The following is a 24,925-nucleotide window of genomic DNA, read 5'->3' as shown; positions in this document are numbered from 1 at the left end:
GAAATAAAAATTAAGAAAAATTTACTGAGGGCCACATGAATGTGTTCTACTCCAACCAGAATTATGCATACTGTCATTTTTAGGAAAGAAATAAGAGATTACCTATGTATTCTTTATGGATAAATGTGTCTTTCTCATCACCCTTACCATAAAGGGCAATGTTTGATTTTGGTTTTCTTATTCATTTGTTTTCATGAGATCTTTCTCTCTCTCTCTCTCTCTCTCTCTCTCTCTCTCTCTCTCTCTCTCTCTCTCTCTTCCTCCTCCCTCCCTCTCTCTCCCCTAAATATTTCCAAGGCTTCAGGCCACAGTAAGTACCTGTAGAAATTCTATGTTTAGTCTAACACTAAACTGGGCAAATGCCATTGCTCCAATTTACCAGAAACATCTTTAAGAAACTAAAGCAGAGATCGAAGTATAATCTTACCATTTCATCAGTGATTGGCACTACAACATATTCTTCTGGAAACAACTAATAAACAAAATTTGAACCCATTTCTTGGCTTTTAGAAAAAGGTTTTTATCCTTTCTTTCTGCGCCCAGCGTATGCCCAAGGACTTGATGCTGCACTCTGACCCCCAGGCCTGAATGATGGTTCAAACTGATTGTGAACCAAGGTAAACAGGGTTCTTCCCAACGACCTGGAGAGCTCCAGTCTGCAGAAAGCTAATGAAGCTCTTGAAGCAGCATGTTCCTCTTCCACCCACACTTTATTGAAATGCTTTTGAGTCTTATTGTGTTGTAATTACACACTACAAGAAACTCAGCCAACATCTATTTCAAGGATTGGGCCCCTGACTCTTACTAAGACATTTCAATTCCATTTCCCTGAACATACCAACTCTAAATGCATCTGTGAGAGCCCTCCACAAGTATTTTCATTTCACATTTCAGAAAACGCAAAGTGATGCAGGTTCCTGACTTAGCTGATGATGGATGCGAAGGGAAAGCCAGTGTGAGCTAAGTTGTTCTCTCTTTCCTTACTGTATTTTTCAGTATAATATTTGGTTCATACAAAAGAATTTTGATAAAATAGATATACTTTATAAAGCATAATAAATAGCGACTTCTCCAGCAACTTGCCTTCTTTTTATTTTCTTTATAAACATTTTTACTTTTAGAGAGAAAAAAGTTAAGTTTTTGTGTTTGTTTTAAGACATAATTCCTGACCCTGAGATTCATCCTATATAATAAAGAGCTACTAGGCTAATTAGACCAAACAGCCAAACGACCTTCCAGACATCCTTCCAGATGACCTTCCAGATGAAACCGGGGTTGTGAGGGACTGGGAGGGCCAGGCTGGCCAAGGCAGCCAGGACTGCGAGGGCCACGCCCCTTGCACGAATTTTGTGCACCGGGCCTCTAGTTTTCCTATAAATGTTTTAGCTTTGTCTCTCAATTAAGTCCATGATTCACCTGGAATTAATTTTTTCCCATGCTAGGAAGTAGGGTCGGATTTTTTTTCTATACAGATAACTAGTTGTTTCAGGACCAGTCAGGCAAGGGTTCTTCCTTTCCCTTGAAATCTCAGTGTTCTCTCTACCATAAGTCAGTTTTTCCTAAATGTCAGTTCCTGAACTCTCTTTTCTATGTCATTAGTCAATATGCTCATTTCTAGGCCAATAAGACCATATTGTCTTATTTATAATAGCTTTCTGCCCATATAACTTAATTATTATAGTTTCTTTACCCAGTCTTCCTACCTTAATTTTAGTTTTGAGAATCATTTGGCTATACTTGAATTTTTACCATATAAATTTTATAATGAGCTCAAGATTTTTATTAGAAATGCACTGAATTTACACGTAAATTTGTGGAGAATTGATATATTTTGAATAATGAATCTTCCCAGCCATAAACATGGCATAGCTTTCATTTTAATGTTTTATGCTCTTAATGTCTTTCAATAAAGGTTTCTAATTGTCTCTATAGAGCTCCTGAAATTTCTTTATTAAATTTATTCCAAATACATTATAGTTTTTGTTACTACTATAACACATATGTATAATTACAAAAGTATATTTAATTACATATGTATTTATTTATGTTCTATATTTGTTGCTAGTGTAAAGACATATTTGGTTTTTGTATATTGATTAATTAGAACTTGTAAACATTCAATGAGATTGAATATCAGAAAGATAATAAGGGAAGTTCTTATCTAAAAATGTTTTTAAATTTTTTTAATATTTCAATGATGGTTGACATACAATACTTCATGTTTCAGGTGCACATTGTAGCAATGAGACATCTATAGAACTTACAAAGGCATCACCTATAAGTCTAGTACCTATCTGACACAATGCATTGCTATTACAATATTATTGACTAAATTCCCTATGCTGAGCACTATATCACCATGACTTTTTATGACTTTTTTAGGACTGGCAATTTGCACCTCTTAATCCCTTCCCATTTGTCAAACATCCTCCCAACTCCCCTTCTATCCGGCAACCATTAAAGTGGTCTATGTAGCTATGATTTTGTTTCTGTTCTGCTTTGTTTATTTGTTTGGTTTTTAGGTTTCTCATATAAGTGAAATCATATATATTTGTCTTACTCTGTCTGACCTACTTCACTCAGCCTAATACTCCCTAGTCCACCCATGCTGGCACAGATGGCAAGATTTCATTCCTTTCCATGGCTGAGCAATATTCCATTGTGTATATGTGCCACCTCTTATCTGGCCATTTGTTTATCGATGGACACATAGGTTGCTTTCATATCTTGGCTACTGCAAATTAACGCTGAGATAAACATAGGGATGCATATGTCCGTACCAATTAGTGTTTCGGGTTTCTTCGGATAAGTACCCAGAAGTGGAATTGCTGGGTCCTTCTTTGCTTCCTGTTACACCTTGTTTTAAAGTCTATTGTGTCTACTACAAGTACTGCTACTTCCATTTTCATGAAATACCATTTCCCGTCCAGTTACTTGTAGTCTGGCGCGTCTTTTGATCTGAAGTGGCTCTTTTGCAGGCAGCATATGTATGGCTCTTGTTTTCTTATCTATTCAGCCACCCTATGGCTTTTGATTGAAGCATTTAATCTATTTACATTTAAAGTAATTATTGATAGGTATGTAGTTATTGCCATTTGATTTTTCATATTTTTTCTTAAGTCCCTTTCAGATTTCTTATAATACTGTTTTGGTGCTGTTGAACTCCTTTAGCTTTTACTTGTCTGGGATCTAAAAATGTTTTTAACTGGTTATATCAATCTGTCTAAATTGCTCATGGTAAAAATCAAAACAAAATAAAACAAAAAATCCTTGAATTTTTTATTTTATGAAACACAGCTGCCAAAGAATGAAAGTTAATCTCATAGGCTTTCGATATGCATGTCTAACAAAATATAAGAACTGCTTCCTCTGAGTGAACGTTTATCATATATATTTAGCAATCGTCTATAGCTCAAAAAATCAAAATGCATCTTAGTGAAGAAAAAGGGTCTTTTAGAAGTTCCATCCAATGGTCGAGTCCTTCCAGCGAGGGAGGCGCTGTTTATTTGTGCCCATTTTTAGTCTTATTCCTTTCCTAATCGTTAGTAAAAACTCGGTGTGGATGAGATCTGTGATTTATTTGGGTCTGCTCTGACAATTCAGCTCTTCGAGGAACTGCTCTCTACAAAGCAGATGGGAGCTATGGACTAATATTTCTGAATGAATTACAAAGCTTTGAAGATTTGCACATTTTAGAAAAAGAATTTTCAGAAATGACATGATCAGGCAACATAAAAGAGTAAAATAGGAACTGAGACTTTTAGAAATAAATTTGAATTTTAAGGAAAAATATTCAGAAACATGGACTGAAACAGACAGGCTCTAACACCAAACAGACTCAATGAACGGCATGGTGAGAGGGATAAAGGATGTAAGAAGAAAGTGTAAAGGAAAAGAACAAAAGGGTTTCAGAAAAAGTCATAAATACAAAGTACAGGTAAAAGGTGTCCTTAGTGTATGTAAGTGGGCACCTGAAGAATAACATCACAGAAATGTAGCAAATAATTGTTTAAAACTATAAATCAAGATATTTCAGTCTATGCATTCAAAAGATATACAATGTACCTGAAAAAATTGACCTAATATGGTCAACACAGAGACATAGCTTAGTGACATTACTGAAATTTAAGTCTATGAAGAAAATGAACCTGCAGGCACTCATACAAAAGTCACTAGTAAGAGAAAGAAAGCCAGACTGCCATCCAAGTTCTTGACAGCAGCATTTCATGCTAAAAAAAAAAAAGTGCATTAATCGCTTAAAAATACTTGAGAAAAAAGGTGAGCCAATGATTTTGTATACAATCAAACTTTCCACATAAGGACATAGACACATTTAGAAACATTTAGGCTAAAAAAAAAGTGTCCTCATGAACCTCTTCTGATAAAAGAAGCTCCAGGAGAGAGAGAGAGAGAGAGAGAGAGAGAGAGAGAGAGAGAGAGAGAGAGAGAGAGACATCAGCATATGGCTGAGTAGGCAGACATTAAACATATTTAATGATAGAGTTAACACTAAAAATTGAATTAGGGGTGACAAACTTTCTTATGAATTTTGATGGAAAAAATAAAGATAATCTTCATTCTCAATAAAAAACAAAACTCTAGTCATACAGACATCCATAGAAATTCTTGTGACATGAGTATACAGAAACAATAGTGCCCACTATTTGTGACTTTTTTAATAATGTATTAGAGGTATTACTCAATACAATTAGGTTAGAAAATACATTTAGATGCTTAGTAATAAAAAGGAAGAAACAAAACAGCTTCTGTTTGCAGATGATATGACTGTGTATTAAGGAACCCCCAAATTAATGAGAAAATTAAGTAATAAAGATCTAGTAAAGTAGTTGTCTATAAAAATGACACGCAAATATCAATTATTACACATAAGATACATATTTATACTACATATGTGATATCTATACATAGCCTTGAAAATACATGCAAAATATACTATTTAAGGATACTTGGAAAGACTTCTAAAAGACAAAGAAAGATTTGAACAGATGCCCATCAATAAGGAATTCCCCCCAATGAAATATAAAATGATCACGGAAAGGAATAAGGGATATCTTTATACACATGCATGTAATAACCTTCAAAACAATATGTAGAATATTATATATAATAATTACTTTTGTATATGGGGTGGGTGGATATGACTATATACAAATATTCACACATACGTATATCTACCATATATAGCCAATCTTCATTCAAATTTGACATTATAGGGGGCATCCAGTGGAGAGGGTAGTAATGAAAGTTAGACTCTTTGAATATGCCTGGTTATAAAGTTTTGACTTTGGAAACAAATGTTTTACATATTGAAAAAACTTAAATGAAAAATACAAAAATGGAAAGCAAGTTAGAAAGAATGATTCTTATTCTTTATCAAGTTGGTGACATAACCACAGAGAGAAGGGTTATTTGAAGTGTCTGAAGAACACAATATTTTGATTTTCTATTCTCAGTGGAATAGAATTGAAAGACAAATAGAGCTATTTAAATCTTCAACTATATTTAATGGTCTACTTGTTAGTAGAAAGACTTTTATTATTATTGTTTAAATGTTTTTACACAATGGAAGATAATCAAATGAGCAATTATATTGTTAGAAACCAAGGTTTGAACTGGAAATGTCAGTACGAAATAATATATACCTTTTTGCGTTTATTTGTTTTTAATATATTTTCATTGACATCAGAGAGGAAAGGAGAGGGAGCGAGAGATAGAAACAGCAATACTGAGAGAGAATCATTGATCGGTTGCCTCCTGCAAACTCCCTACTGGGGATCAAGACCGCAACCCAGGCATGTGGCCTTGACCAGAATCAAACTCGGGGCCCTTTAGTTCGCAGGCCAATGCTCTATCCACTGAGCCAAACAGGCTAGGGCTACCTTTTTGTTTTAAAGGTGTTTATATCGTAATTTAACCCATTAAAAGCCAAGAACTATGGCAACTCTAAAACAGTGGACACACTAATGCCAAGACTGAGTTCTAAATGCCAGTTTCTCTGAAATGAATGTGTGCCCCTTTCATAAATGGTTAGTTGCAGCTCTGGGGCAGGAAGTTGACAGTATGAGGGGTGGGAGATGGCACTGCGCTCTTCAGCAAGGAGGCATCAAACGCTAATGGCTTATATCCAAATGGCACGGGAGTCGGCATGAAGGAACTCTCCTTAGTCAGAGATGGAGCAACTGAAGCATCTACAGAGGATAGCAGATCACTTGATGGGTGCACACTGAATAGACAAAGATCCACAGCTCATAAAGCCACTACAGAAACGCTCCCTGGATATCACAGGGTGGAACTCGGGCTTCCCTTCCCCTTGCTGCTGCTGCTCTCAGTGAGTAGCACTCCACTGCTTTTTCGCTACCGAACATCTCGAAAAGCTACTTTGTACTTCCTTTCTCTGGTTGTCCCTGCCTATTTCCTTTTTCATACATGATGCTTTCATTTAACACATTTACACTCTCCCCCTCCCCCCACCTATTACTAAACATGTTCTTTTTAGGGACAACAATAATCCCCTTATTAACAAATCCATTCCTTCTTACTCCTGCCCACCTCTCCACAGTATTTGGCATAATTCACTAACTTTCTTCTTCTGTAAATTAACCCTTCCTTGGAACCAGATATTTTGTGCTTCTGTGTCTCAAACAAACTCTACCTTAACCCCAGGCTGGGATTCATTTCTACTTATAACTCCTGCAGGTCAACCATCTAAGAGGTCTCTCCTCAGCCCTTCAGGTGCCTCTTTCTCCACTGCCTACTTATCAAAGTTACTTCACACTCTTTAAACTATGGAGATGATTCAAATCTTTTCTTTCCAGATTTTATCTACATCTCTTTCTCAGCTCCAGCTTCTGCTGGACATAGTGATTAGTATGTTCTCCCTGTACCGTAAGCCCATCTTGTATAAGGAAAAACTCATCAGATTTTCCCAACACCTGGTCTTTCTCCCGTCTTCCCAATTCTTATCTGTATCTTTGTGATCCTTTCAAGAGCACAGATCTTGGAACCTGAACTCCACACCCCCATCCGCACTGACTTATGTGTTCCCTCAGGCTCGCTCTCCTCAGAGGCGCAGGTGGAGCAGTTGCATTCTCACCTGCACGTGGCATTAAGTTTGTTCTGATCAAATTTGGAGACACAAGAGAAGCCCTTTCCTTCTCAGGGGGATGCAGCAATCTCTTCTCATCATAACATGTTTGGTCCTACAAAGTCATGATGGGATTAGAATCTGTGCCAATGGTGGACGGTAAATGTTTAAATGAATTAAAAAACTAATTCTCTGTTTTGGCATAAAACCAAAAATAAACTGAAAGTGTGCTTTTTACATCTCCTTTCAATTTGATAAAAACAAGAACACAAGTAAAATATAAACAAGGCTATTTAGTGACTTAAAAAATGCCTATAGCATCATCAGAATTTCAATGGCATTTTTCACAAAAGTAGAACAAATAACACTGAAACTTATATTGAACCACAAAAGACACTGAACGGCCAAAGCAAGCTTAGAAAGAAGAACAAAGCTGGAGGCATCATGCTCAGGGTGACATAACACTCACAACCAATAGCTTTGATTACTATTACAAAGCTACAATACACAAAATAGCATAGTATTGGCATAAAAACAGACACACAGATCAACGGAACAGAATAGAGAGCCCCAAAATAAAGCGCCATCTTGTCAATTCATTTACTACAGAGGAGCCAAGAATATACAAAGGAGAAAGGATAGTCTCTTTAGTAAATGGTGTTCAGACAATTGGACAGCCATATGCAAAAAAAGAAAGAAAGAAAAGGAAGAAAAAGAAACCTAGACCACTATCTAATACAATTCACAAAACTTACTCAAAACTGATTGAAGACTAGACCATGAGGCTCCTAGAAGCAAACCCAGGCAGCGAGCTCCTTGACATTGGTCTTGGCAATGATTTTTTGAGTTTGACACAGAAGCAAAGGCCACACAAGCAGAAACAAACAAGTGGAACTACGTGAAACTGGAAAGCCTCTGCACAACAAAGAAAATCAACAAAATGAAAAGGCATTTTCACCTATTTCACCCACCCCGTCTCTGTCAACCACCAATCTGTTCTCTGTGTTTATGAGTTCATTTTGTTTTGTTTTGTTTTGTTTTGTTTTCAGATTCCACATATAAGTGAGGTCCTAATGGTGTTCTCTGCCTGACTTATTTCACTAGCATAAGCCCTCAAGGTTCATCCATATTGTTGCAAATGGCTGGATTTCCTTTATACTGATGTTGTACACCTGAAACTAATATAATGTTGTATATCAATTATATCTCGTTTTATTTTATTTTTTATTTATTTTTTTGATTTTGTTAATCCTCATCCAAGGATATTTTTTCCATTGATGTTTAGAGAGAGTGAAAGGAAGGGAGGGAGGGAGGGAGATACATCAATTGGTTGCCTCCCACATGTGCCCTGACAGGCCGGGGCTGGGGATTGAACCTGCAACCTGGTACATGCCCTTGACCAGTAATCTAACCCAAAACCCTTTGGTCTATGGGCCAATGCTCTAACCACTGAGAACACTGGCTAGGGCTATAGCTCAATTTAAAAAAAGGAAGTGATAGAGGAAGATAAACCAGACATGAATGGATGTGGGTATGGTGCAGGCTTGATTTTGTTTGCATTCATTTGTATACTAATATTACTTTACCACTAGACAGTAAATTCCCTGAGGACAGGTCTGCCTCTTACATATCTCCTTTTTCATATCCTTCAGTATCACGCAGGATCCTAGAGATGATGGTATCCAATACTATTGAGTTGACTTAAACTGAACCCTAACTAACACAGACTTGAAGGCGGCCATCTCCCTTTATCATTGGATTTTGATGGCATTCAATAAAACAAAGGAGGGTCTTTATAATGCCAACGTGGACAAATAGCTCTGATTAAAGCAGCTATGAAGGGGTAGATTATTTGATTATCCCTGTGTAGCATGTGTGACTGAAAAAATATTAAGATATTTTAGAATTAAACTGTCAAAATATCGTTCTGATTATATTTTAAATTAATCTGTTGGCTCATTGTGAATAACATAGGGCAAACGCAAAAATAATGTGGTGTATAAAAATGTAAGAAAGTCAAATTAACCTCTTACACAGGATTAATTCTTTGGTTGGAATTAGGCTTTTTCCTCTGGAGCAATTTTGTATTGAGTGGATCCTTACTGTTTACAGGCTTATTCCTCTTGAGGAGTTAAAGCCTTGTGGCTTAGCAAGCTTTACAAAATAATGCTACCTAATTGCTTTTGTTTTTAGGGAGAAACCTTGGTTTGAATATTGTTGTTTTTTAGTTTTTCCAGTAAAAAAGCGCTTTCATGATTGATGGTCTTCTTGTTAAAATTGATTTCTGCTGATATTCCAATATGTGTGTGTGGTTTGTGTGTGTGTGTTTAATATCTTAATGTAATTCACATAGCACATTATTCACCCATTTAAAGTGTATAATATAATTGGTTTTTAGTCCAATAGATATTTTGATTCATTTTCAATCAGAGGAAGCAGTAATGACAGTTTATCTAATTTCTCACTTCTTTTGGCTTCAATTTTTCCTACAGTTTATAATTTTATATTCCCAAGATTTGTCAGAATGCTAAGAATCAATCAACTGGCATCTGCCATTGAGTAGTTAAGGTCTCAGAACTGTAAAGAACCAATGGAATATAAACTAATAACACTCTTTGCTATCTGTATTCTCAGGCAATGAATGAAATACAGAAAGTATAGACGATAACCCAGCATTATAGAAGTTAAATAAATGTTGGCTTCCTTATTTTTCTTTTTTCTGTCCATTTCTATAAGGTAGAATGGAAAGAGGTTATGAACAAGGTTCCTGCGATATGAATGGGGCAAACTGAAGCCCTTCTGGAGAGTTATGGAGGGACTCCAGCAAAGCTACTAAAGTAACTCAAGTATCTTCTACCCAGGACTGAATGGGACAATCACTCACTCCCCCATCCACCTGCTTCCTCAGCTACTGCAATGCTCTCTTTGGGGGTAGCACGCATTTTTCAAAGGGGGAAACCAGAAAAGGGAATATACAGGGAGGTCCTTCCCTTCATGTCCGAGAAACCTGTGGATGGATCACAGTCTGAATTCATCAATTTACTTTGGAATGTTATTTTTTACTCTTCCAAGTAAAGAAATCTGCAAAGAATTTACATCAAGTTTTACACAGAAAAAAAAAAGTCAATCAAAAAAGAAAAGCCGCCAGGCCAAGGTGGTTCAGTGGTTGAGCATCAACCCATGAACCAAGAGGTCACCGGTCCAATTCCTGGTCAGGGTACATGCCGGGGTTGCAGACTCTATCCCCTGTAGGTGGTGTGCAGGAGGCAGCAGATCGATGTCTCTCTCTCATGGGTTTCTATATCTCTATTCCTCTTCTTCCTCCCGCCCCCCATATATTTAAAAAAGAAAAGCCAAGCCCGGGCCCGTGTGGCTCAGTTGGTTGGGCAGCATCCTGTGCACCAAAAGGATGCTGGTTTGATTCCAGGTCAGGACACATGCTCAGGTTGTGGCGTCAATCCCCAGTGGGGGGTGTGCAGGTGGAAGCCTAATCAATGTGCCACTCTTGCATCGATGTTTCTCTCTCTCTCCCTCTCCCTTCTTCTCTCTCTAACCCCCCCCCCCAAAAAAAAAAAAAACACAAAAAGAAGACAAAAACAAAACCAAAAAAAGCCAATAAAAGCACTGCTGGAATTTGGTTTTTATTTGAAAATTCTTATTCACAATTTTTCTGAAATATTGACAATAAATAACATAAAATGAAAATGCTCTTTCTTCTAGAAAGTGACTTTTTTAATGTATAATGAATTTATCATCTGAAAACAGTCTGCTCTGTAGAAGAAGAAGAGAAATATTCCTTGCAGTGCAGCAACCTGTTTTTCTCTTCGGGGAGGGAACTTGTTCCTCCTCCCCGCCTACAGTCAAAGAACTTCTGTTGTCCAATTCTATTCCCACAGGCAGAGACTCCAGGTGATGACAAGAGCGAGATCAGCAACCGTCTGGCCAGACGAGGTGCAGGGGATACTCTGCTTGTTGAGTTAGGCCTGCCTTTCAAATGGGTAGGGTGTTTTTTTCTTCCTCCCCTGAGAGTGAATGGGGTCCAGAGTGCTTTGCCTTTGCTAGGAAATCCACAAATATTTCTCAGAATTCGTTAGCCCTGATGGTGCCTGCAGAACAGAATTAGTCCCCTGGAAACTGGATGGTCTTACAGACCCGGCAATTTACATTATTTCCCCTCACATCACATCTGCCTCCCAGCGACAGCAAACTTTGCTCCCGCCAAAACAGAGACCCCAGGAGCAACGATCTGAGTTGAGCATTTTTGCTTGTGTTTTCCACCTATGCCTTTCCAGTGTGAGCACTCAAGCAGGACCGAATGCGGAGCTGCATTCGGAGCCGCCACAGCGGACAGATTTTGGTTTTCTGTGCCAAAATACACCAAAGAATTAGGTGCTAGGATGGAAAAATAAGTTTTCTCCATTTCCTGATTGCTTTCACAGGCCTTCTTATTATCTTGAACTTTCCTCTTGTAAAAGACACACACACATTAGGAGAGATCACTGGGTTCTTTATTTATGCCTTATAATAATCGTAAATTCTTGGTTTTCACAGGAAGAGATGACTACATTGAGTGTTTAGAAGTCACTGCTGCAGGACACAGGGGAGAACTGGAAATCATGGGTAGATGAAGCATGGTGCAGATAAAATTAGCTTTCAAGCATATGACTAACAGGAAAGTTATAAGCTACCAGAATCAAGATATCATGAGTTGTCATCAGGGAGTACATCAAGCAATAATTCTTCCTAAATGGACTCAAGCTAGAAAATCTGTATTCTGCGCACCAATGTGGAATGGCAACCCAGTAGGCTTTTATGTTCCCATAATCACTAACCCCACTTGCCAATACTAACATTTGAGTAATTACAAGGAAAGACTGGGGTAAATGCTATCCTTCTGACAGCCTTGGAAGGCACAAATACCTGGATTTGCAAGGATTGTGAAAACAGGAATGAGAGAGAGAGAGAGAGAGAGAGAGAGAGAGAGAGAGAGAGAGAGAGAAACATCGATTTGTTGATCCACTTATTTATGCACCATTGGTTGATTCTTGTATGTGCCCTGACTGGGGATTGAACCTGCAACCTTGCATATTGGATGACACACCAACTAACTGAGCTACCCTGCCAGGGCCGAACAGGACATCATAATAATTAATCATGGATAAAGCATAAAACCCTCATTGGCAACATCAGTAATCCATGGCTGACAGAACCATCTGACTTCTGGCTTAATCTTTCCCCTACTTCTATGCAGATGTCAACATATACAGTTCTCCGGTACCTAAATACCAGTAAATGTTGCTGTAACTCTGCTCCATGGGGCTTGGCAGTGTCGGGAAGCCCAGAGAGGGACAGGGCATGGGGAGGTGGTGTGGTACTCTGAAGGGAAGGAATGCACAGTCTCCAGACATTTGGTTGAGCACCAGGCAGTCTTGGACTGCTGAGCAGAGGGGGAGAAAGTTAGCAGGAAACAAGGAGGAGATGGTCCTTTCCCATTCCAATGGCCATGTGCCCCACAAAGACAAGGTCTACCTGGAAACAAAGGGCTGCAGCAGCAAACCACAGAAGGCATGGCTGGACAGGAAAGGGTGTGGAGGTCGCGTGCATGGGACAGTATGCAATATGAGCAAGCCAGAGCCAGGCAGAGCTCGGATTCTAACCCTGGTCCACCATTCACTGGCTTAATACTTTTTGCAAGATGCAGAAACTTAGCTTCCATTCTGGTAACATGTGAAGGACAGCTTCCTAGAAGTGCTATGATCATCAAATGAGCTCATGTATGCAAAGCATTTAGCACAGCAGCTGGTGCTGGGTAGGGACTTGGCCAGTGGGAGCTGCTAGTGAATGGTGTCTAATTCTATTACTCTGAGCAGTGGCTGAACAACAAAGAACCATGGGACTCACATCCCTAGTCAACCCAAACGGGACACGATAAATATGGCAGCACACTTGAAAAGCGAATTCATTTTCTAAAATAAACAAGTAACTTTCATGAATTGGCAGAACTGGAAGAGGCCTTCAGAACTCTGGTCAGACTTCCTCATTTACTGATGGGAAAATTGGAGAAGGAAATGGAAAGGCTATTGTGGTTTGGATGTCCATGGGCCAAAAATGTATTTTAATTAAAGGAAGGTTAGTCATCCTTTCTTTTATATAACAACACAAGGTGAAGGTGGAGTTAGAAAATAATATTCATAGTCTTATTAGTACACACATTATACATACACATACATATAAATATGAACGGGTTCTGGGTATGTCTGCCGTGAAAATACTGGACTCGGTATAAATACGTAAGTGCAAATACACATATAGTTTAGAAATAATAGAGCTGATCCAGAAAGATGCCTAGCAGAAAGTTATTCATAGACCTCTGTGAACTTGACTGGCCTCCATCACCCAGAGTTGACCATTTGTAGAGTAAACGTACCTGGTCAGATTCTTGGAAGCTTCCTGGAGGACTGAGTGAAAGCACTTCAGGAATAATCTGGGGATTACACAGGATGTGCTCCCCCAAGCTACAGCCAGGTCACTCACCTGTCCAACAGCAAGTTAGGAGCAAACAGGAGCTTCCCTGGGTGCTCCATGGAGCGCCAGACGAGACCAATCATCAGGATCTCTAGCCATGCACATTCCAAAAGGTGGACCTGATCATGGAGGGTCAAATCCACAAAGCCTGAAACAAGACAAGAAAAACCCTGCTGACTTCACATAAAAAGCAGTCATTGCTGGTAAGAGGGATCTGAACGAATAGGCTCTGTTTTCTATGAGCCCTTACTATGGGTTAGAAGCAATGCTAAGCACTTCTTGTGCACAATTTCTTTTAATCTCTTATTAATACAACAACTCTAAGTGGTAGGAACCGATGGGGATACCATTTTACAGATAAGGAAACATGTCCAGAGAGCTTAGATGGTGTTAAGGTGAGAGATGGAATATAATCTCCAGAAGCTATGCCTTTGAGCACAATTGACACTACCTCTGATGAGCTGCAATTAATTATAGACTTTGGATCAGGTGACCAAGTAAATCCAACCACACAAATTAAGATATGACAGAATCACAGAGGCATTAAATTAACAAGATGGCCATAAAGTTGGCTGCTTTCCAAATCAGTTTCCTGCTCTTTTTCCCTGAGGCATCCTGTAGATTCTACTTCCTTCTTTGGTCTCTCTGCCCCCAGCCCTTTGCTCTCTCTTGTAAATGAGACTGGCTCTAGCAATCCCATTTTTTCTGTGACGTTTTCTTCATTTTTATCTCCCCAACACTATACTTTTTTTCTTTTTAAATTTTATTTTATTGTTGAGAGTATTATAGATGTCCCTCATTTTCCCTCTATGTCCCCCACCCATGTCTCACACCCCCCCCCCCCCCAGGTCTTCACCTGTCTATTGTCTGTGTCCATGGGTTATGCAAATATGCTTATTTGACGAATCTCTACCTACCCTCCTTCCCATCTCCCCTCTGAGATCTGTCAGTCTGTTTTATGCTTCCATCCATGTCTGTGATCCTATCTTGTTTGTCAATTTATTTTGTTCTTTAGATTCCACATATAAGTGAGATGTTTGTCTTCCTCTGATGGGCTTATTTTGCTTAGCGTAAGATTCTCCAAGTCCATCCATGCTGTCTCAAAGGGTAAGAGATCCTTCTTTTTTACAGCTACATAATGTTCCATTATGTAAATGTACCAGAGCTTTTTTTTATCCACTCATCTACTTATAGGTACTTGGGCTGTTTCCAGATCTTAGCTATTATAAATTGGGCTGGTATGAACATAGGGGTGCATGTATTCTTTCTGATTGGTGTTTCAGGATTCTTAGGATGTATTTCTAGAAGTCAGACCACTGGGTCAAGTGGCAGTTCCATATTTAATTTTTTGAGGAAACTCCATACTGTTTTCCACAGTGGCTGCACCAGTCTGCATTCCCACCAGCAAGTGTGCTGGGCTCCCTTTTCTCCACATCCTTAACAGCATTTTTCATTTGTTGATTTGTTCATACTACCCAAAGCAATCTGTAGATTCAACGCAAGTCCTATTAAAATTCCAACAGCGTATTTCACAGAACTAGAAAAATATTCCAAAATTGTATATGGAACCGAAAAAGACCCCAAAGAGCCACAGCAATCTTGAGAAAGAGGAACAAAGTTGGAGGGATCATAGTGATATCAAACTCTACTCCAAAGCCGTTGCATTCAAAACAGCCTGGTACTGGCACAAGAACAGGCATGAAGTTCAATGGAGCAGAACAGAGGCCCCAGAAATCAACCCACACCATTATGGCCAATTAATATTTGACAAAGGAGGCAAGAGCATGCAGTGGAGTCAAGACAGTCTCTTTAATAAATGGTGTAGGGAAAATTGGACAGATACATGCAAAAAGAATGAAACTAGACCACCAGCTTATACCACACACAAGAATAAACTCAAAATGGATAAAAGACTTAAATGTAAGTCATGAAACTATAAAAACCCTATAAGAAAACATAAGCAGTAAAATCACAGACATCTCACATAGCAGAATTTTCACTGATACAAAGGGAAAAATAAGTAAATGGGACTACATCAAAATAAAAAGCTTCTGCACAGCAAAAGAAACCATCCTCAAAATGCAAAGAGAACCCAAGGTGTGGGAGAACATACTTGCTAATGATACATCTGATAAAGGTTAATTTCCAAAATATATAAAGAACTCATACAACTCAATAAGAGAAAGACAAACAATCCAATTTAAAAAATGGGCAAAAGACCTAAATAGACATTTCTCCAAAGAGGACATACAGATGGACAACAGACATGAAAAAATGCTCAAGGTCACTAATCATCACAGAAATGCAAATTAAAACCACAATGAGGTATCACCTAATAATACACTTTTATTAGCTATCTATACTTGTTTCATTAGAAAGCCAAAATATAAGTTTGTTTTCCCTAAGCAAACAAGTATTGACAGTTTGCCTACTGGATGTTTCTTTTCGGGGGGAGGGGGGGTCTTGGAGCTATCACAGGATCAGTATTAAGCAATTAGCTCATCATTTATTATATACTTAATCACCATGTTTTATGTAATCCTTACTGCCAACTAGGTGATGTTCCACATAGACAAACATATTTAAGCTAGAGAAAGACTGCAAAGTCCATGACCCCTCCAGCTCTATGCCATGATCAAACCTCATCAATTATATGTTTAAAGTAATGCAAAAGTTCTTCCTCTCCTTCCTATATCCCTGTTACCATCTTAATTCAATTCACAAGTCTCTCACTTTTTTATCCGACTTCTTTAACTCAGCGAAATTCTCTTGAGACTTATCCATGTAATTGCATATATTAATAGCTGATTCTTTCAATTGCTGAGTGGCATTCCATTATATGGACATAGCCAATAAATAAATGCAATTGCTTATCTTTTCATTGGACATTTGGGTTGTTTCAGTTTGGGGTTATCTATATATATATATATATATATATATATATATATATATATATATATAAAAGGCTAATATGCTAAGTGTCCCCACGGGAGTTCGACCATGAGACTGGGAGTCGATCGCTCGCTGTGATGTGTGTTGACCACCAGGGGGCAGTGCAAAACAAAGGAAGGCCTCGGCCGGCAGCCAGAAGGCCCTGATTGGCCCTGCTTGTTGGCCAGGCCTAGGGACCCGACCTGTGCACGAGTTTCGTGCACCGGGCCTCTAGTTACAAATAAAGCTGCTAGGAGCAATCCTTGTACAACTTTTTGTATGGACATGCTGTCATGATTAGAGTAAATAGAGGCTGGGGCAAAAGTAGGTTTACACTTGTGAGTACGTGAAACAGAGTTTATTCTTCTATTAGTATTTATTTATTATTGCATTAATTTCCATATGAACAACTGTAAACCTACTTTTGCCCCACCTTCAATTTAAGAGTATGATGGCTCAAGCATACAGTAAGTGTTTTTTAATGTTTTAAGAAACTGCCAAACTGTTTTCAAAAGTGACTGTTTCATTTGCATTCCCACCAGCTGTCCTCACCAATACTTAGTATGGTCAGTTTCTTCAATTATAGATGTTCTGGTACATTCCCAGAAGTATCACACTGACACTGTGGTCTAATTTGCATTTCCCTAATGACTAATGATGTTGAGCATCTTTTCATGTGCTTCCAACAGATTATTCTACACGACATTCACATTAATTAGGCATGTTCCTGTAAATCCTGCTAGACTATGTACTCCTGGGAAGCATAAAATTCATGATTCTAACAAATCCTGCTATTTTAAAGTTCAAATTATTGCAACTTCTGCTCCATCAGGCAGCCATGCTAAGGCCCAAAACAGAGCCTTTCCCTTGGGGAAGACTGGGTTTTGCTCACATAAAGCAGGACTTGTAACTGAAGAGAATGTGGGCAGCTTTGTTTAAAAGAAAAACTCAAGAATTAAACAACAGCGATTGCCAGTCATAAAAACAGTCACTGGGATGTAAATGGCAGCCCAGGGAATCCTAACTGATAAAAGAGTAATATGTAAATTAATCGTCACTCCACGACAAAGATGGCAGCACCCATAGTGGCTGGGGTGCGACGCTGGCAATGTTGCCCTGGCAACACGAGCCCAGCGTCCGTGACCCGGCTGCACGAAGGGAGGGGAAGGTACTTGGGCCAGAGGCTGGGGCGAGGGATGCTGGCATAGTTGCAGGCTGGGCTGAGGGACGGTCCCCACCCCCTGCACCTCCCTGCATGAATTTTGTGCACCGGGCCTCTAGTAAAGTCAATAATACTGTAATAACTATGTATGGTGTCAGATGGATACTAGACTTATCCAGGTGATCACTTTTAAGTTATAGGAATGTTGAATCAGTATGTTGTACACTTGAATCTGATCTAACAGTGTACGTCGACTGCAATTGAAACATTTTTTACAAACTAAAGGATTAAAAAACAGTGATTGGGTTTCAGGCCTCCCAGGGAGAAAGGGAGCATGTATCCCAATAGCCTGCAGTTCTTTGCCTCCGGAGTATGTTGGATGGAAGTGGACCAGCCTTGCTCTGGGAGAACCTGCTGGAGGCAGCAGGAGATGCCCCCGCTTCTCAGTACCCAACATCTACTCCGGGAGCAGTACTGATCAGAAAAGCTCTCAGGGAAGTTTCAGTTCTCTAGTCTTCACCCCAGTCTTCTGAATGAAGCCTCGTAATAAGAATGTCAAGTCACCCTGTAAATTAAACTCACTTTCAGGAACTTTAACATTCAAAAGTGAGATCTTAGATTAACAGGAAACTTGTATGCATATATGCATAGCCCATGGACACAGACAATAGTGCAGTGAAGGCCTGGGAGGGGTGGGTGCAGGGTGGAGGGGGTCAATGGGGAAAAAGGGGGGGCATCTGTAATACTTTCAACAATAAAGATAAATTTAAAATAATTAAAAAAAACAACAGCAACAAAAAAAAGTGAGTTATTTTCTTTCATGACATTCACTATTTTATGTGGGGGAAAATGTAATCATGTGATAATGTCATTCCTGTTAAACCCACACCATGTCATTCAATACCCTCCCTAAACCTCAAGTAATCACATAGGATGAGACTTGGGGGTGTCTCTCGAGAGAACTGCAGTTGGCCATGGAGCCAATCGATTTTAGAAAACCCAAGAAGCACTTTCTGGTGGCAACCTTAATATTAAAGTGAATCATTCTTTTTAATTCCAACTTCAAAACTTCAGTACTGTTTAAGCTGGACAGTTTTAGTGGTCTTTTGAGAGCCCCAGAAGCTCACCATAACCATTTGTACCACACACGTCTGGTGATTATGAAATCTGTCTGAAGTGTGTCTGTTAGTAATGGTTTCAATCTGAGTCCAGCAGAACTGCCTGGTCCTTCCGTCCTTACGTCCTTCCATGGAAATGATGTAGAGCTCTCAAAAAGAAACAGTCTTATTATCTTTCCCATCTGTGCTAGTGCCTGCAGACAAGGGTTATTGTATCTCTTACAACCTGTCCTCTGCAAGTTCCTAGAGGCAGCATGGAAAGAAGACTGTCAATGAACCTCAATAAATGTGAGGGCGGTTGAAGGAAGTTAATAGGTGGAGTGTCTCCTTTCTTTGGATACACTGTACTCAATATTATTTTAGCCACACAGGAGCTTAAAGAGTATTTAAGAAATATCCATTAATACTCTCAATTTATAACCAATGGAGGAAAATAATGCAATACGTCTCAAACAAAATTACATTGGGCCAACTATCTATTGATATCAAGCTTCAATCACTTGACCTATTTTCCTTACAAACAGAAAGACTGATCCAATATGCAATTTCCACTGATCTGCTATAAGAATCCAGAAGCATTCAACAATGCCTTTCTCAAACACTTGAAAGTGTTGCCAGTATAAGGATGGGAGGTAGCAGCATTTATGGGATGTGAATAGAGGCACCAGCGACAGGTGAGACAGTGAGAGGTGACTCGCCTCCAATCACTTAGGGATTCCCATCTAGTGACAGTGATGGGGGGCTGTGGGGTTGTGGAATCCACACTAGTGGGACAGAACACATACCTAAAAAGTAGTAACAATAGTTGATTGAAACCAAATGAAATCACCTACAAGGAAATCTCATTTTGTAAAATAAAAAATTTCTAAAGTGAACATGGGTCTTTTATTTTTCCAGTCTGCATTTACAGGACCAGTAGAGTAATCAGAGATAGAATAATCTGGAAACAACAGACATGCCTCAAATCCTACTCCCCACCCCTGTGTGGGCAGGGATCTTCCACAGAAAAGACCGCTGTGTATTTTCTCATTCCAAGCCTCATCACCAAGGAAGGACATTCCCGCTTCTGTCCTCCATTAAAAAATAACTGTTTTTCCTCCAAAATTTTTAACTAAGTTTTACTTGAAAGGAGCTCTTGGTGTGTCTTCCCCATTCCTGGGGGGCCCAGGAGGCCCTCTGCCCTCTTCCTCACTCTGCCAGGGACTGCCATGCAATTGCTCAGTTGGCCTGGGCCCAGGGGAGATCCTTAAAGCCTTACCCTCTCTTACTAGGGAAGATAAGGCTCTTAGAAACCATAGTGAAAGGTGCAGAGATCCATAGGCAAAGTAGTTAGTATAATACACATCTGTGTAAAGCTCTGCACTGCTATGGAGTAGCAGATAAATCAGAGCGGCTCTTCAGTAAAGGCATGAGAAAAATGAGCTCTACGGTAATATTTCTTCTTTGCGTGAGATACAAGCCACACAGATGCAAAGCAAAGTAGAAACCCTGTAAATAAAAAGAGCAACTTTTCTCAGGGAGTGCTATCTACAAAATAAGCCTGGGTGGTTGGTTCCCTTAGTAAATCCACTGGAGGAAAAATATTAGTTTCCTGACCTTCAAAAAAAATCGTGTTCTGTCAAAAGATGACCCCAATGTTCTCAAAAATGTCACTTATGAAATTGCCCATTGCATTCTTTCTGTATTGCCTTAGCTCAAGAGAAAGAAAAAAGGAAGGGAAGGAGGGAGGGAGAAATAGAGGGAGAAAGAGGGGGAGGGAGAGAGAGGAGGTAGAGAGAGAGAGAGAGAGAGAGAGAGAGAGAGAGAAGGAAAGAAAGAGAAGGGGGAGGGAGGGAGGGAGGGAGGGAGGGAGGAAGGAAGGAAGGAAGGAAGGAAGGAAGGAAGGAAGGAAGGAAGGAAGGAAGGAAGGAGATCACACCACAAAGTCAGCTGCAAGTGGAATAAAACTTGGGATCTCTGAGAGAAAGCCTATAGAGCAGATAATGTCAGAAGAACCTAGAACCCAGTTCAAATGCTAATCAGTCTTCTTATCCTCCATTTGGTATATTTTTATCCTTTATCTACAGAAAATAGGAACATAATGTCATATTATGGATTATGTATTCCATGGTGTAGTTGAGTATGACCTTCCCCCTTCAAATAAAATCTTGAATTTCCTATTCTTTTCTTTCCTTTTTAAACTTTATTATTGAGACTAGTATAGATGTCCCCCTTTCTCCCCCATTGCCCCCCTCCACTTGTTCCTGCCCCACCCCCAGGCCTTCATCATCCTATTGTCTGTGTCCATGGGAGATATATATGTAAGTTCTTTGGTAATCTCTTCCCGTCCCCTTCCCTCTGAGATTACCTTTTATATGCACATCCCATTATAGAGACCCACTAGAACTGTGATTCCCATTCTATATTACTTTAAGATGTTTCCAATAATATATAAGCATTGAAATATTCTTCTTTAAGAAATTAGTTTAAGCCATTTAAACAAATAATGTCATATACTACTCTTACCAAATATGTACCACTGTTAGAAAATAAAGTAATTGCTAATGGGTATCACTAGTTTAGACACACTGTGAGTCACAGTGCAAGAGCCAGGCGCTGTGCCAACATCCCTGTGCCTATTCTGGCTTCCCTCTGCTGTAATGAAGGGAAGTGCGGCAGGCTCCCTTCCGGCACAATACCACCTATCCAATGCGCTTAAGCAACTACCATACTAAATATCCACCTTGTCAATACCACGCTGATGCTTTCTGGAGGCTATAAGAGTCCTCATCCTCAGGCCTGATTACTAGGTATTTCCAAGTTACTTCTCTCAACATAGGACTTTTTGATTGTCTGTGGGGCACTCCTTCCCCCCGCACCCCCCCGCCAAAAAAGAAAAAGAAAAAGAGAGAATATGAGGATGGAAATAATGAAAAAACTCTGAACCAATACATCAAGTAGACCTGTCTTAAAATTATTCTGTGGCCTGTGGCCAAGATACTTAAGATTTCTGAAAGCCCTTCCCATCTGTACAATGCAGATGGACTGACCTCTCATTAGGGTTGCTGTAAAAATTACACAGTGGGCAGATGTCCCAGAGTACCAGAGTCACTGCTCAATGAATGTTAGTTCTCAGCTCTCCTTCATCCAAACAGCCTCTCTTCTGCCCAATAGGAGGGAGCCCTGCTTTTGCAAAGCAAAGAGGGAAACATTTTGTTCGAAAATATTTTTGATCTAGAACTTCAAACTGAAACTGGGCTCATCGTGTTTGCCCTGATTGCATTCTTTTTAATTCTTTTTAATTCCAACTTCAGTCATGATCCCATGTTGTTTTCTGTTTATTGTTTTCTTTTTTATTTATACATGAGAAGAACCTAATAAAAAGGATAAAAGGCTTCCTGGACATCAAACAGCTCTTACAAAACAACGTTTTAATGATTTAAAAGTGGAGGGAATGAGAGCATGTGGATTATATTTCTCCTAAAATAGGGATGTGCAAAAATGAGAAAAGAGGCACGTTTGGGGTTTTATTGCACTCAAAGTATTTCAAGATGTTTAGCAAATCCAGAAGGCAGCTGTATTCTTACACTCCCGGGGTAAATGATCAATTGTTTTCTACTGAACTCAGCAGAATTCCACCCGATGTTTGTGGCTTCTCATTGCCTTGAGGTAGAGAGAAGGAAACTTGCCCTGCGACTACCTGCCTTGGGAAATAAAGGGGAGTTCTCAAGACCAATGCTGAGCAATGAAAACCAGTGGCAAGTGAAGAATGGGATGTGACAAATGTGATACTTTAAAAAGGCGTCACATTTAGCATAGTTGACAGCCGATTAATTGAGTCAAGACTGAAGAATTCAGTTCAAAGGTTTTAAAAACAAACAAAGATACTGCTTTTTACAATTAATGGTGCACACCACCAATACCTCTTAGAAGGATGACCATAAGTTGACACAATTACAGATTATGGAAGTCCTGATATCTCTACAAATCCATCAACTTTCTAATCTTGACTATGCAGCCTGAGCAGGATACCGTGTTTTGTTTGTCATAATATTACAGAGACACTTGTATCATCATTATTACCACTTCCTTCAGAGCAATGCAACAGAGCCTCGCCCATCTTACTCTGAGAATTATTTCTTCCTGGACAGATTCAAAGGCGGTGTTCCTGGACAGATTCAAAGGCGGTGTTTCTATGGCACAGCCAAAATAAAAACTAACACTTTCTACTTCTCCATTTTTATCCAAATGAAAGAGAAAAACCAACAGAGAGCTTTCTTGGAAGGGGCTGAGGTAGACCCCGTGTCTCTCTTATAATGCATACATGAGGTATAAACTAAATGCAGATGATGTCTTTCCTCTGACAAGGTCTTGGGACAACGAATGGCCTACTCACTGTAGGCTTACTCACGAGGAAGGAAATCCAAAGACAAACTGGTTTCAAGTTTACTCAACTTTGCTTGGTTTTAAAACCCTTCCCAGAACTGCATTCAAAGATCCTTATAATGTTTCTGTGAAAAAATTATTGGATAAACCCCCAGAAATGTGTTCAGACTCCACTTCATAAATTTTCCAGCAGTTTTCCCTGCTCTAGACATCGGCCCAGTATTGCTTAGTCATCATTCGTGCTTCTGGGTCTGTATTTGTGTGTGTGATATATTGCCCATCCATCAGCACATATGTTTACACATCAATGTATAGAATATAAAAAGAGGGAATGAAAATAAATTTTCTCTGATTTACAGAGGTAATTATAGAACTTCTCTGAAAAAAAACAAACAAACTAAAAAATGAGCTATATTGTTAAAGCACTTCAAGATTTTAAGGTTTAGAATTATAGATTGGGGCCTTCCAGTGGCCCGCTGGGGCCTCCCCTCCCCGACTGCCGGCTGCCAGCTGCCGGCCCAGGCCTTGCTTCATTCCACACCGCCCCCTGGTGGTAGGTGCACATCATAGTGAGCAATCGAACTCCTGGTCTCCCGGTCAAACTTTCAAGGGGACACTTTGCATATTAGCCTTTTATATATATATATAGATAGATAGCATATGTAAAATAATTATAATAAGAAGTAGGAAATTATTCTTGACTTTAAATATGAATTTCATGAAATATTTCCTTAACCTTTATTCAGTGATTTAGTGATTTGATTTACCACACACCTTTAAATGGTTAGATATGCATTTTCTTATTTTTCAAAGTCTGGATATATCTTAATTCTGATCACAGCACATATAAACTTTTGAAATGCCAAATAACTTTCTTTAAAAAATATGTTCTCAACCTTGGTCGGGTGGCTCAGTTGGTTGGAGCGTCATCCCATGCACTAAAGGGTTGGGGATTTGATTCCCAGTCAGGGCACATACCTGGGTTGCATATTCAATCTCAGGTCAGGGCAAGTACAGGAGACAACCAATCGATGCCTCTCTCTCTCTCTCTCTCTCTCTCTCTCTCTCTCTCTCTCTCATCAATGAAAATGTCCTCAGGTGAGGATGAAAAAGAAAAAATATATATGTTCTCAGTTTATGTAGTAAATTAATGAGACTATGTCACTGCATCTTTTATAAAGGGCCAGATGAGGCTTCCTCTCTCATATAAGCATTCATTTAGTTGGCAAATTTCTCTCCAAATTTAGTAACGGGAAAAAGTTTTCCTCTCCTAAAGAATAGACGTGCTCCTTTTTGTTGGAAAGTAAAAACAGAGCTTATTACAAATTGCAGGAAGCACAGATATTAATGCAATGTTCAAAAGGAATAGCAATTTTACCTGTTTCTTGAAAAATTACTGCCTTACTCCTACTTTTGTCCAACTTCACTTTTGACTATACTATTGAAATACAAAGCACCTCATATCAAACGCTGCAAAGTAGATACGGGAATACATTATTAAAACATATCTGTTTATACGCACGCATAATTATTCTTTTCCCCCCTCCATTTAACAATAAGTAAGGTATGTGATGACAGATAGGGAAGTAGTTTATCGGGAGAATGAAAAATGAGTCAAGACTTTCACATATGAGGATCGGACTTGGGAATGAAAAAAAAAGTCCCTGGGAGTAAACAAAGCAGATGGCAACTCTATCTTGTTCCCAGCCCCATCTGTAT

At 39.2% G+C, this 24,925-nt stretch overlaps 1 protein-coding gene across 1 annotated transcript in view; it reads right to left on the bottom strand.

The window, feature by feature from the left end:
• The window catches only part of ESR1 (estrogen receptor 1), a 210,954-nt gene that overhangs the window by 40,381 nt on the left and 145,648 nt on the right, over positions 1-24,925 (bottom strand). Inside the window, exon 5 of the mRNA XM_081093679.1 lies at positions 13,640-13,778. Within this exon, the coding sequence (XP_080949805.1) occupies positions 13,640-13,778 (139 nt within the window). The remainder of the gene's footprint in view (positions 1-13,639; positions 13,779-24,925) is intronic.

The sequence above is a fragment of the Myotis nattereri genome (assembly GCF_964212035.1).
Source record: "Myotis nattereri genome assembly, chromosome: 6".
NCBI lineage: Eukaryota > Metazoa > Chordata > Mammalia > Chiroptera > Vespertilionidae > Myotis > Myotis nattereri.
This window is presented reverse-complemented; position numbering and strand designations above follow the sequence as displayed.